The sequence below is a fragment of the Budorcas taxicolor genome, chromosome 13 (genome assembly GCF_023091745.1).
Source record: "Budorcas taxicolor isolate Tak-1 chromosome 13, Takin1.1, whole genome shotgun sequence".
NCBI lineage: Eukaryota > Metazoa > Chordata > Mammalia > Artiodactyla > Bovidae > Budorcas > Budorcas taxicolor.
The window spans coordinates 19,316,380-19,329,961 of NC_068922.1; the positions used below are offsets into that span (position 1 = coordinate 19,316,380).

The 13,582-nt window shown below is 45.0% G+C and overlaps 1 protein-coding gene across 3 annotated transcripts in view; it reads left to right on the forward strand.

Annotated features, from left to right (window-relative positions):
• The first annotated feature begins 4,541 nt into the window (after nt 1-4,541).
• The window catches only part of NRP1 (neuropilin 1), a 146,367-nt gene continuing 137,326 nt past the window's right edge, over nt 4,542-13,582 (forward strand). For all 3 annotated transcript variants that reach the window (XM_052650758.1, XM_052650760.1, XM_052650759.1), the window contains exons 1-2: nt 4,542-4,849; nt 8,211-8,385. In XM_052650758.1, the coding sequence (XP_052506718.1) occupies nt 4,777-4,849; nt 8,211-8,385 (248 nt within the window). In that variant the 5' untranslated portion in view covers nt 4,542-4,776. The remainder of the gene's footprint in view (nt 4,850-8,210; nt 8,386-13,582) is intronic.

Sequence of the window (13,582 nt, forward strand, 5' to 3'; positions counted from 1 at the left end):
ATCTGTTGTGTTTGTGTACACTAGTAATAAATATCAGAAAGAGAAATTAAGAAAATAATTCCATTTACAACTGCATCATTCTCATGTAAATAGCTAGAGCCATCTACTAAAAATACAAAATGAAATAATATTCTGTTAGGATAAATTCTATAGTTCTTAACTGTGAGATGTTTTTTGGAGGGTTCTTCTGACCTTTGGTTGATAGTTTTAAAATTATTTTTTACTAATTTTCAAAATTCTCTAGAATTATTTTTGACCTTTAGTTGATAGTTTTAATTTAGGTTTTACTAATTTTTTAAATTCTTCAGAATTTTAGTTAACTATGATAAACTTTTAAGAGATAGCTTTCCCTTATTTGATGTTCAAATAATGCTTTATAGATTGTTCTACTTAGAAGTAGTTCTTTTCAAATGTTGACTATGTTCTCTCTAATGATGTCTTAATTGATTTGATGAGTATTTCTATGGATTATTATTATTTAATTTTTATGATGAAAAGTAATCAGTGAAGGCAGAATAATCTAAGATTATCTTTTCAGACAAAAAAGTTTTCAAATTCTAGCCCTAATACTTGACACCAACAAATGCTTTGAATCTACTCACATGATTCAAACTTTAGCATTGTCTTCCTGCATTTGTACACACTGTATTACAGACACTTTATATTGTAACTCTGTTTTAAAACTTTGATAGTAGTCTTTTCTTCAATATTTGAAGAATTTTCAAGGTTTTTAAAAGGCCCAAAATGAAGGATCAGAAGGGAAACGTTCGTTAGTTTATTTTCTTCTTTCCTCTGTTAATCCAAATGGAGACAGCTCTACATGAGGTCCAAAAGGGCATCCCTTGAATGACAGAGTCATTTAACAACCATGCCATTTTTAATGTAATTATTTTAAATAGTGGGCACTTAATCTAAATTTCAATTTTTAAGCTTTTCTATTTTATGTCTTTCATTCTTACATTTCAAATGTAGGTTAGCTCCTACTAAAACTATGTTTTGTGGTTGCTTTTCTGAAATAAGCTGATGTGTATGCTTTAAAAAAACTTGACTAGACTTTGTGTACCTATGTACTAAGTACCTTCAGGCATGTCCGACCCTACGGACTGTAGCCCTCCAGGCTCCTCTGTCCATGGGGTTCTCCAAGCAAGAATACTGGCGTGGGTTGCCATGCCCTCCGGCAGCAACTTGATGTGATGCAGTTCTGAAATACCAATCTGCATTTGCACCAACCTAGAAATTTTGAGGACATTAGTAGCTCAAATGGCCTTCTGGGAGCAATGGATCTCACCTACTTATGACAAATTGATGAGCGCTTGATGAAAGAAACCATACATTTACCACCCAGTCTATTCTTAAATGATGGACTTCTGTTCCAGTCTGGCTCAGGAGACAGAAGTGAAGGGCTTTCTTCTTGCAGTAACCCCTTCATGGGAGTTCCTGAAGCTGGGTGTTGTCCATCCAGGGCCTCTGCCTTGCACTCAGGGAGTGTGGTGGTGGATCTTCCCTTCAGTCGAATCGGATCCTACATAGCCTGAGGACTTGTGATGTCTGAAAGAGTGATGTGTGTTCTCGAGACAAAATAGAATCAGCCTAGGAATACTGCCAAATTCTTCCTATCACTTACCTCAAGTAAAGGTCGGTCTGTCTCCTTACAGAGGGAAGAGCAGAAATCTAAAACTGACCTTCTTTGACACTTAGTGGATTCCACCAGCAGAAGAAAGACGTTGTTAGCAAGGACAATTAGCTCCGTACTTGCCCACTAGCAGCCAGTTATCAATCAGTGCGGTAGGGCTCCCATTACCCAGAACTGCATGTGGAAACTCCGGAGTTAGAGAAAAGTCTCAGATCAGAAAAATCAGAAGCAGAACTTAAATATGATATTTCCCCCAGAGTACCTACTGCGTGTCTTATTAGTTGGTTGGAGAAAGGCTGGCAAAATGCTCAGCTGCAGAGCAAGAAAGGCGTTTTCTGCGTGCCGACCCTTCCCCGGGAAAGGCGGGTGGGAGGAAGGGGGCGAGGTGGCGGGGCGGGGGCAGTGCCTCTTGGAGCGCAGGATCTGGTGGCTTTGTTAGCTTGGTGGGTTCAGACTGGGAAATGCACACTCAGCAGGGAAAAGGGAAGAGAGATTGGCGGCAGTTTTCTAAAAACAACACGGCTCAAGTCTCTGCGAGTGCCCCCTCGCTCACCCCGCGGAGGCACAGACTGGTCAACCCGGTCCCGGGAGCGCGCGGGGCCGCGCGGATCCCCCTAGGAAGGAGGCGGGCAGCCGTGACTCTGGGACGCCCCGGCGCTGCGCCGCGTGGTTCGACTTCTCTGTCAACCTGCCAGTTTCGGAGAGGCGCCTCTCCCTCCGAACCTCGGGCTAAGGTCGCCCGGGGTTACCCCAAATCTGACGATGCCGCTCGCCCCAAGCAGCCGGGGATTGCCACTGCCGGGGGTGCGCCTGGGCCTGAGCGGAAAGCGGGGAGGAGGCGTCGCGCGCCCGCGGTAGCCAAAGCGCCCGGGCTTCCCTCCGCGGCGATGGCTCCCCGGGGTCTGCGCGGGCGCGCCTGGCGCCCGCTCTCAGCCCGCCACTGTCTCTTCCGCCCCGCCCAGGCGTTTGACTCTCGGCCTCACAGTGCCACCTTTCCCCCCAGAGTCCGCGGTGGGATAGCGGGGAAGTAAGAAACCAGCTAGGGCGAATAAGCGCTCGGGCCCGGGCGGCGCGGGACGTAGGGGGCGGGGGGGATGACGACTCGTGCGCCCAGGAGGCCGGTCTCCAGCTTGGAGGCGGGGACTCCCCCGGCGCGGGCCCGCAAGCCCGAGGTGCAGCTTTGCACAACGCGCGGGGATCGTCTGTACCCCAGCCGGGGCGCGCCACCGCGTCCAGCCGCCACCCGCTAGAGCGGAGCCCTCACCCGGGCCCGCGCGCGCTGGGCCGCCTTTCTCGCGTCCCGCCCCTAGTTCTTCCGCCAAAACCTTTGACCAGAGTCTTCCTGCCAACATTCCTAAATCTCTTTTGCCAGCTCTTTGCGCCAGGTAGGACTAAGGCTCTGCTTTCGGGCGTGTGCAGAAACGCCGTTCCCAGAAGGCGGCTGACCTTTTCACCTTCGCCACGAACTCCTTCGGAGGGGGCCCTGGGCATTTACCTTCTCAAGGGCCTGATCCGTAGCCAAAACCTGTTTGGTCCCTGAAATGTCCTTGCTATTCCTATCTGCAGAGGCTTTCTGCAGCACTTCCCGGAAAACCCTTCGGGGACCGAACTGGGGGGCATCCAGAGCCCACTGAGGACGCGCTGCAGTGGGAGGCGGGGGTGGGCCGGCGTGACAACGGCCTGTAGCCTGAGCGGGCACCGCGAGAGCCCGGCCAAGAGCAACACCCCGCCCCCGCCACTGTTCCTGCTCCCCGGTGATGCGCAGGAGCCCCGACCGCTGGACCCCTCATTTTCAAACCCCGAGCACCTGGGCTCCGAATAAGCCGGCTGGGTGGGGTCGAGCGACTACTGCCCCCTAGCTGGAAGGCTCACCACCTTCCGCCCTTCGGCGTCCCCTCTGGCCGGGAGAAGAGGACACCAGATCTTCGGCAACAATGGAGCCCGCGGCGCGCGGCAGACACCCGGGCTCGCCAGGCGCCCAGCCGCGCGCCCCGATACGGGGCAGGGAGGCCGGGCGGGGCTGCAGCACAGCCTAGTCTGCGTGAGTCTACTGACTCGGCTCTGCGTGGCAGCGATACTGCCGACCCTCCGGGGTGCGTCCCCAACCCCAGCCCCTTTCCTCGGCCCCTTCGGGCCTGATCCGCAACGTCCAGGGGCGCCCTGCTGCTCCTGCCCCAGGTCACGACCCCAGGTCACGCCTCGGGCGCCTCCCGAGGGTTTCGGAGTTGGGAGAAGCAGCCGCCACCTCCCGGGCGCGCTGCCTGTCTCCGGCGGCCGACCCCCCCAAAATCTTAGCGGAACTGCCCCGCTCTCCCCCGGGGGCCCGAGCGAGCATGCCGAGATGGGCTAGCCCGACCCTGGCGCTGCCACCGACCTCGACGCCCGGTACCCCCGCAAACACATCCGGCACCCGGCCCTGGGCACGGAGTCCCGGCGCCTGCCTGCCGGGGAAGATCCCAGCAGGGCTTGTGGGAGAGACGGACAGACGGACGGGGAACGTTCAGGGAGAGAAACTTGTTCCTCCCCGTCTCTTGTCAGGCAATCGCTGGCGAGCCTGTGCGGGGAGAGGGGCGGGGGGAAGCGAGGGAAGGGCTCCAGAAGGGGAGGGGAGGAGGCAGTGGGGGAGGCGAGGGTGCAGTTGGTGAAACTCCTCTGTCTCCCGCTCATCTTTTCATTGCTTGCTCCTCTTCGCGCAGACACCCCGACCTCCCTTGGGCGCCAGCTCCCCGGATCCAACGGGTCCAGAATCAAGCCGGATTTTTTTTTTTTCTTTCTGGAAATTGGCGTTGGTGTGTGTTTCTCTACGTCCCTCCTCCCCCTCCCACACCCCCCACTTCTTTTTTTTTTTTTTTTTTTTGAGACATGGCCCGGGCAGCGGCTCCTGGAAGAGGAACAAGTGTGGGAAAAGAGAGAGGAAACCGGAGCTAAATGACAGGATGCAGGCGACTTGAGACACAAAAAGAGGAGCGTTTCTCTCGGATCAAGGCATTGCCTCAACGCTTTTCTTTCTCCAACACGGTCTGAGGATTTTACAGCTCCGGGAGGAGTGAAAGCGCTCCGGATCGTGGAGATCGCCCCGGTGCTCCGCTTTCCCCGCACGTTCGGTTCTCCCGCGTTCGCCCCGGGGACCCGGCGGAGGGAGGATGGAGAAGGGGCTGCCGCTCCTGTGCGCCGCGCTAGCCCTGGTCCTCGGCGCGGCCGGCGCTTTTCGCAACGGTAAGTGACAGGCGGAGGCGCGCGGCCGCGGGGGTGAACCCGGTTCCCGGCTGCCTGCTCCGAGCTGCCGGGACCCACCGGGCAGAGCCGCCTCCCGGTGAAGGAAACTTTTAGCCAGACGGAGAAATACAGAAATAAGATCAGTCGTTGTAGGTAGGGCAGGGAGATTTCACGTCCTCTGACTCCCTCCTGAAGCTGGCTGTTTGGCCATGGGGTTTTTCCCACCTCTGCTACAAGGCTGAGCGCCCTACCTTCCCAGATCAGCGCACCAATTATCTTAATAATGTTTCCTCCCCAAGGCAATTAGAGGAGACTCCCTTTCAAAAATATGATGGCTGTTGAAAGTTAATGAACACTTTACCGGGAGCACTTCCTGATTCTCCGACAGCTCCCCCGAACTGATTCCTCTGGTGGGTGCCCGCAGGAGATAGCGGTTTGCGGGTGGGTGTTAGTCCCTCCTCCGCTTTTTCAAACCAGCCCGGCTCCGTCTGGAGTATGAATGAAAGTTATATCGTGTCAATAAAGGAATCTGATACACACGCTGTAAGGCACCAGGATATGTGAAAATCCCCTAACCTAGTTGCAGCTTCCACTTAGCTTTTAAAACCACTCAGTGTTAAGTAAATGGAAGACCGTGCTGGGTTAGAAGCAGTATCCTGTAACGTAAATAATGTGTTTTAAAATGGGATCTGGTTGTAGGCATGTTCAACTTACACTGTAAAGTAGGTGGAAGCAAGGGGGCGGCTGACATTATCTTTACAGTAAGTCTTCAGCAATTATTATTAACTAATTATCAAATATTTACTTTAGCCTGGCTTAGATTTCAATCAGAGTAATTAAGAGAGCCCATCCGCTACTTACCGGTGGTATATTGTTTTAATAAGAGACCACAAGTGGAGGGGTTCATACCGAGAGGAATTTAAATCACATCTTTATGATGGGCGTTAATCTCTCTAATATGCTTTTTAGAGGTTTCGTGATTGAAGCAATAGATTTCCTGAGCAGCTACCAAGCAGTGTTCTAAAAGATATGCTTGGAAGCAAAACACATACAATTGTGAATGTAGAGTTCAATTTATTAATGAACCTCAGATGATGGCATCCTTCTCTAGTCTGGCAGGGAATGAAATGACACTCACCTCCGATTGAAAGAGCTCCAGTGGTTAGAGTTTAGAAATTACAGTAACAACATCTGCTTCCACGGTGGCGGGTGTTCATAGGATGGATTTGAAATCCAATGCCAATAGCTTTCAGACTTTAGGCTGTGAACTCCGTATGTATGTCTCTGTGTGTGTGTGCATATGTGTGTGTATATACATACATGAGAGATACACATACTTCCCAGTTTTCTTAGCAGAAATCTGGGGAATGCTGAGACCCTAAGCTGCAATCAGTGACTTGACTGGTTAAACCTATGTTGCTATACTTAACAGTGACCAAAGCCAGTTAATGCCTCTAGCTCAGCAGACCTTTCCCAGCCATGTCCACCTCCTTGGAGTACCAGTGTCTGCTAAATTAATTCATTAACCTTATTTAGGACTAATGGTCCAGAATCATTAGAAACTGCTCGTTCTTAATCAAGTGTTAGAGAGATTTAACAGAGCCAGGGAGTCTAGGAGTCCGCATTATCTTATTACACTGTCACTTTCTCAGAAGTCACAGATTAAAGAGCTCTGGTGTGGTACTGAGTCCACCTAAATGTCTTCTGAAGTGACTCTGTCGAGTGGCTACAAGCAGTGCTGTTTTATTTCACTCGTTAACAGATGCCAGACACTGCCATGATGTTTGTACAGAGCTGGAGGAGACTTAATGAGATGGGGTTGCTTTCCAAGTTTTCTGCACATTTAAAATAATGCAAGAGCCTCTGCAGAATAACATAACAGAGTCCAGTATGATCATTAGCTGAGATTCTGAACTCCAGTTACAACACCATTTCTTCTTGGCAAACCTTAAGCTTCTAAAAGCTAAGGCAGAGGAAACCCTTATAAGGCTACCCCCGCCCCCCAACAGTCTAAGAAACAAAGTCAGAAACATCTAGCAACTGAGAAAAACAAAGTAATTTATATTGTCTTCTCTTTTAATTTATGGGAAATGATTTCTGTAATGCATGTAGCTTTATGCATTTTTGATGTGCACTTCATCTTTCATTTCCATTTGACCTGGTTTTCCTGTAATAAAATTCTGTAGATTTATAAATTCATGCTGAGAGCAAAGAATGCCATTCTTTTTCCACAGGGAATCTATTAGATGCAATATTAAAATCTATATATACCATTACTGAAAATTTGTGATTGATAGGCTTATATGTTTCACTGCTTTCATACCTGTTCCTCTTACATAGCTTATGCACCGAATTTTTATTGCTCAAAATTAAGCATCAATAAATGTGGCAGCCTTTCAGGCTGAGACTCTCTAATATGAAATCCATCATAAAAAGTGGCAGTGAGGGTCCATACTGAACAATAAAGCTGCCCAAAGACTGGTTTCTTTGGCTCTCAGTGAATCACTTCAGGTTTGGGTTTTATTGTTTTTTTTTTTTTTTAAGGAAGGTCAAAAGTAGTTAGCTCACCTTTTCTAAAATGTAAGGGTGTAGATCACCATCTGTGATACCCAGACCTCCATGTGGGGGAGTTTTTTCCAACATGTAGGTAATTAGAATTAATCTGTGTAGCTATTTATTTTTCTTTCTGCCCAGTTACTTTGATCTGGTCTCCAAAACTGAGCAACTTTCCTCGGAGCAGTAGAGCTGAATTATTTCAGCTTCAGCACATCTACTTTGTTCCCTGATGCTCTGGATCTCAAAGACCAGAGATAACTCAAAATCACTTAGATTTACAGGCAGATAAGACAACACCAAAAAGGGTTTGGCTTTAAGCCAGTTGAAGTCCTGGATGACAATGCCCACTGATCAATGACACAGACCAGGCTTATCATCAAACAGCAACACAAGGGGTCGAATAGCATCTTTCAGTCGCCTTCACTTAGAACTTGCTACTTAATGTGATTACACTTCTGGGGGTATAATTAAGTCTAGCAGAAGCTCCCTGGGGACCATGTTAACATCCATTGAGGACTTAATGTTTTTAATGCTGGAAGACCTTTTTCTTGGGAGGGAACTTTGTGGGAGGTGGGGATGGAGCCCTTTCAGCTCTAAGTCCTCCTGAACCAACTTCCTGAGATCAAAGAGCCTTCTTTGGAGGCATGTTGCTATCAGCGCCACCTGAAGGACCTGCAGGCACCTCTTGGAGCTCCCCTTAAAAACTTATGGAATGTTTAATAACCTGTCATTGATGTGTAAAACTAGAATACCTGACTGGTTGTACAGGGAACTATCTAGTACTAAAATGTTAATTTTATTGCAGATAAGTGTGGCGATACTATAAAAATTGAAAGCCCCGGGTACCTTACATCTCCTGGTTATCCTCACTCTTATCACCCAAGTGAAAAATGTGAATGGCTGATTCAGGCTCCGGACCCATACCAGAGAATTATGATTAACTTCAACCCTCACTTCGATTTGGAAGACAGAGACTGCAAGTAAGTGAAAATGTTTGAACAGGGCACCACAGCACCATCTAGTGGGCACGGGTGTTATGGGGGGGAAGTCTGTGAACTGTCTAAGATGTAAATGGATCCAGGAGGAATTCCGATCTAGGCCAGATCGTGTGTCAATGGTATGGAAATTAAATTATGTTAAGTGATTTCTGAGTTCCCTAAACCAGGGAGATTATATTTAAATGTGTAATCTCTCATAGTCTTTTTCTTGTTAGCACTTTTGGTTGGGGAACTTGTGTTAAGAAAAGTGTATTTAGGTTTTTTTCCTGGAAAGGCAAAGAATTAGAAACCCAGCCTCTTGCTTTTTATTAAATATTGTGAGTCTCCAACATGCAGTGCATTGGCAGATGGTGAGGTTGGGTTGTTTTTTTTTTTAACAAATCTGGGGCATATTTTGTGATCGAAGAACTGTTTATCTTACTGAGTTTGACATCACCAAAGCAAATTGTCATTGGGGAAAAAAAAAAACAAGGCATATAGGGTAAGTCTAATGAAGGACTTTTATAGTAGGTTAATGATCACAAGTCCCTTATGAAAAATGCTAAAAAAATTGTTAATTCACAATAATATAATGTTTGTTCATATGCTTTAGCCTTCCTATCTCTTTCAATGGTTAAGTTACTAATAATCAATTTATGCCAGGTTTCATTATTATAAAAACATTATCAGTAGAGAAACAGAATAAATTATAAATCCTCACTTTGTATGAAAGAATTGTGTGTAAGTTTTGCTTTCCACAGTTGGAAAGTATGTTTTAACAATGCAGGCAGCAGTCCACTTGGGTCTAAATTTGCTTTTCTCACTGGACATCCAGCAGACAGCCTGGCTCTGTCTTGTCCACCTCATCCGGTTCTACCATGCTGTGTATTCTCCAGAGACCTGAGCCTGAATATCAACCTCTAATGATGTTTAGACATTTTAATCTCACTTCTAATGTGTTTCTCAAGGACTGATAGGTTTTTCCAAGTTTTAAAATGAGTCTGTTTGATATAACTATATACAGTATAGGCTACTATTTCCACTGGATAACATTATTATGCAGGCAGATTCATTATTTAAAATATTTTCTTTACAAACACATAATAACCCTTGTAGAGAAGAACAGAATAGTATGAAAATATTCCCACCTGTCGGAAGTCCTTCAGAACCTGTTGGATTCTGAGGGTAGACTAGTTTTTCATGGCCAGGGAAATGACATCATCTGGTTAATTCAGCATCTGGTGCCTGGAGAATTAGCATACATTCATGTGCTGTTGATCAATTTCCAAATAATCAGCAGACACTACAGTAAAATTATGCCGATTTCGATTTAATCTTTGTTCTGTGATTCAGAAGTGCTTCAGGGCATTATATTGACTTTTTAATCTTGTGTGAAAGCTGCCATTAATAAAGTGTTCCAGTAACTTCTTGGAAACGGGAAATTCATTCTCTCTTTTTTTAAGCCAATATTCTGTATGGTGGTTTTTACAATGTCCATTGCTGAGACAACCTGAAGATTTATTTTCCATTTCATTTATTTTGTTTTGTGTTATATTTTTGCATCTTGACAATACTTAAACTGCTAGAGGGGGCTTTCCTGGTGGTTCAGTGTTAAAGAATCCATCTGCCAATATAGGAGACTTGAGTTTGATCCCTGGGTTGGGATGATCCCCTGGAGAAGGAAACGGTAACCCACTCCAGCATTCTTGGCCTGGGAAATCCCATAGACAGAGTAGCCTGGTGGGCTATAGTCTCTGGTGTCGCGAAAGAATTAGAAGTGACTTAGTGAGTAAGCAACAAGAAGGAGCTGCTATAGGAGATATTTTTAAGAAACTCTGGTAAAACATGCTCAAGTAATAGCATTATTCCTCAAAATAAGGTGCTGTTAGATTCCAGGAAACTCATGTTTGCTGATTTCTGATCTGAGAGTCTCGACCATGTATGTGTGTCATATAATAAAGAATTCAGAATATTTGAAGTTGTGTGCTGGTCAATGTTAGCAACTGGATTTGAGGAGGGGATGGGTCAAGTCTGGATCTGTGGTATTTGCCAATTTCTGTAGTGAAAATTTTCTGTCCACGGCCGATTTCAAACCACCCAGCGTGTCACTATGCACAGATTTGCAAAGAGATGTGCACGTTTGATTCTCATGAGTTGGTGTGAGCTGGCTCCAACACCCAACTGCACAGGAATGTAAGGAGGGGAAGCCAGTTGCATGAATTAATGTATGGAAAGTGTTGATAAGCATCCGGCACATGTGTGCATGCTAAGTCGCTTCAGTCATATCTGACTCTGTGTGACCCCATGGACTATAGCCCACCAGGCTCCTCTGTCCATGGGATTCTCCAGGCAGGAACACTGCCATGCTCTCCTCCAGGGGAATCTTCCCCTCTAGGGAATCTGGCACATAGCAGACCTTAAATAGTTATCTGCCTTATCATGATGTGAGGTCGAGCATGGTGGGAGCAGGGGGCAGCTTTTTTGTTAGTTTTGACTTTTAAAGATAATAAGAAAAGGGGATCACTATAACTCAGAGTAAAGGACCATTTAAATGATATCAGCGAGAAACTGGCCAATAAGACTGTTTCTATAATTATGATGGTGAGTTTTGTGTTTTAATGCTTCAGAGTAAGGTGGTTTCTTAATTGTAGTAAGTGAGGATTTGTTCTCTGTGAAGAAGCCATCTCCTGACCAGTCTTGAAGGCTGATGTATTTAGCCTGCTGTAGTCAGTGGAGATTATGGTCCTGGAGAATACATCTGTGCCCTGTTTTCAAGTGTTGCTGCCTGACATTTTATCAATAGAAGTTCTCAAAATGATATAGGAAGACCAACTTAGGACATTTGCCGTCACTATCTTCCCTGACTGGTCCACATGACTCCTGGTTATTGTTGAAGTTTGCAGTTGAAAATTCAACAAATGTGGCACAATTCTTTTCTCCTTTGGTAAAGATTGTGAGAAGAGTCCACAGCTTCAAAATCTATAGGGGATTATAGTTCTCTAGAGGAATGGAAAGCACCAGAAACTCCTGTCAGAAGAAATTCATAGACTTCCAAAGTTTATGTGGGATGTGCAAAAATATAGATTTGGGGGTTTTGATGAATTGTGGGCTTGTTTTATTTATAGTAAATGACAGAGTTTTGGTGGACTGTGGAATTCTTTTGTTTATAATAAGCGACTTCCAAAAATGTAATTGAGATGACACACCATGTTCAGAGAACTGGTAAGCTCTTAGTGATCGTGTCTGTTAAGAACAAGTTGTTTGTATTATGTGAGTTGCTTAACATCTTTCCCTGTTTCAGCTGTATCTAACACCAGGCAGGAGGACTTGCTGTACCATATTCTCATAAGATAAAATAGAGTAGTGGATACGAAAGCCCTTTGAAAAGTGAAACTTTCAGTTTAGAAACTCCCCTCAGAAGCAGTTATTATATTATCAGGGTATCTTTAAGAACTTGGTGATTATTAGAACATTCAGATTTAGGAAGCTAGGCAAACTAAATATACTGATCCATTAGTGGGATCATCTGCATATAATACACTCGGCATCTCCCTTGAAACTGTCAGTATTTGAATAGTCAACTTTCACAATGGGAAAGAAAGCTCAAGAAATCAATTCCTTCACACGTCCGCTTGTGGCAAAAACATCCTGGAGACCCAAGTAGACAGTTGTTTCTTACAGAGTAGGGATAAATAAATAATTAAATAGACAAGTTCTGGTAGGAAAAATATTTTTATTTTGCTTTTTATTTTTTGGTTTTCTGTATTGTGAAATGAAGATATCCTCTCATAATTTTAACCACGCAGTGAAATGTACACAACTTTTCTTGTGAAGAATGCCACGTCTGGCCCAGTACATAATTAACTTATGCTAACTTTGCAAAAAGGTTTTTTTTACAGTGGATATCAAGGGGGGATAGTTCCTTTAGGAAAATGTCCAAGTTGTGTTTGGTAGCTTTAAAAATCAACCATCTGTGTGTAGGCCACCCCTGAATCAGGTTTCATTGCAAATAAGCATCAAAAATATAATATCGGAACTTCCTGAATGCTTTCACTGAACAAGGTGTGGTATCAGTCCATCCATGGAGCCAGAGAGCATCTGTCTTGGGGCTAACCTTGTGCTGGGATTTCTAGGTAAATAGACTGCCTGGTTTTACTGTAATGTTGATACTGGAGGAGGCTAGAGAATATTCTGAGTGGAGAAGACGACGTTGAGGGAAAAAGAGGAATCCAATTTCTCTCTTTTGCACCAGCAAACTCCTCCATGCTTGTGAAGTGTCAAAGTGGAGCTAAAAGCAGAGAAGAAAGCAAAAGCCACCTGCTGAGTGTTTGTCAGAAAGCAGTGTTCACTGTGCACTGAAAATGGCATTCAATATTCACATTGAGCTGGTTGGGTCTTACTCCACTGGGGTTTCCTTCAGTGGTAAAGCGGACATCTTGACTCTCATAAAACTTTATATCTGCATAATAAACAAGAATGTCATTGATACAGTAGTTAGAATTTATGGCGTTTTTCCGGTTTCCCAGCAATGCAAACTATCAGCATGATAATTTATAATGGTTTGTGACAAATACTGCTGAGCAAAGAGGTGTGTGGTTACATTCAGATCAGATGTCGTCATCTGGGGAGCAATAAAAAATTTCACAGACATTGGGTTAAAAACATTAAGAAAATGAATGTGAAGCTCCAGAAAGAGAGCCTGAAAAAGTGGCGGTGATGGGCGAGAAGTGAGGTCTTCTGAGTGACAAGTTCCTGACTTCGCTGCCTGATTTGTCAGGGTTGTTTTGTAGGGTTGCATCAAGACACCAGACTAATTACCCACAGAAGCTTTTCTATCTACAATTTAGATTTGTAGTCTCTCTCTTCTGTAGTCAAGAATTCAGTGTCTTTTTCTTAATTCAACACAGTCAAAGGAAGATTTCAGTCTAGTAACTTCATATGAAATTTAGACACAATAGACCTTAATTAAATAGTGATAATATTCAAGTTTGGGGATTTGTTGGAATAAATCACACATTGTATCTCTGACACTACTTTTAAAATTTCCTAAGTTGTTATAAACTTTGAAACACCATTTATTTTCATAGAATATAAACTCACTGAAGGAAAATTAATCTGCCCTTAGTTCCTTAAATCTGATTATTCCTGAAAATGTAATTATACAATGGTTACTTTGTCATTTATAGGGAACTCTAAGTTC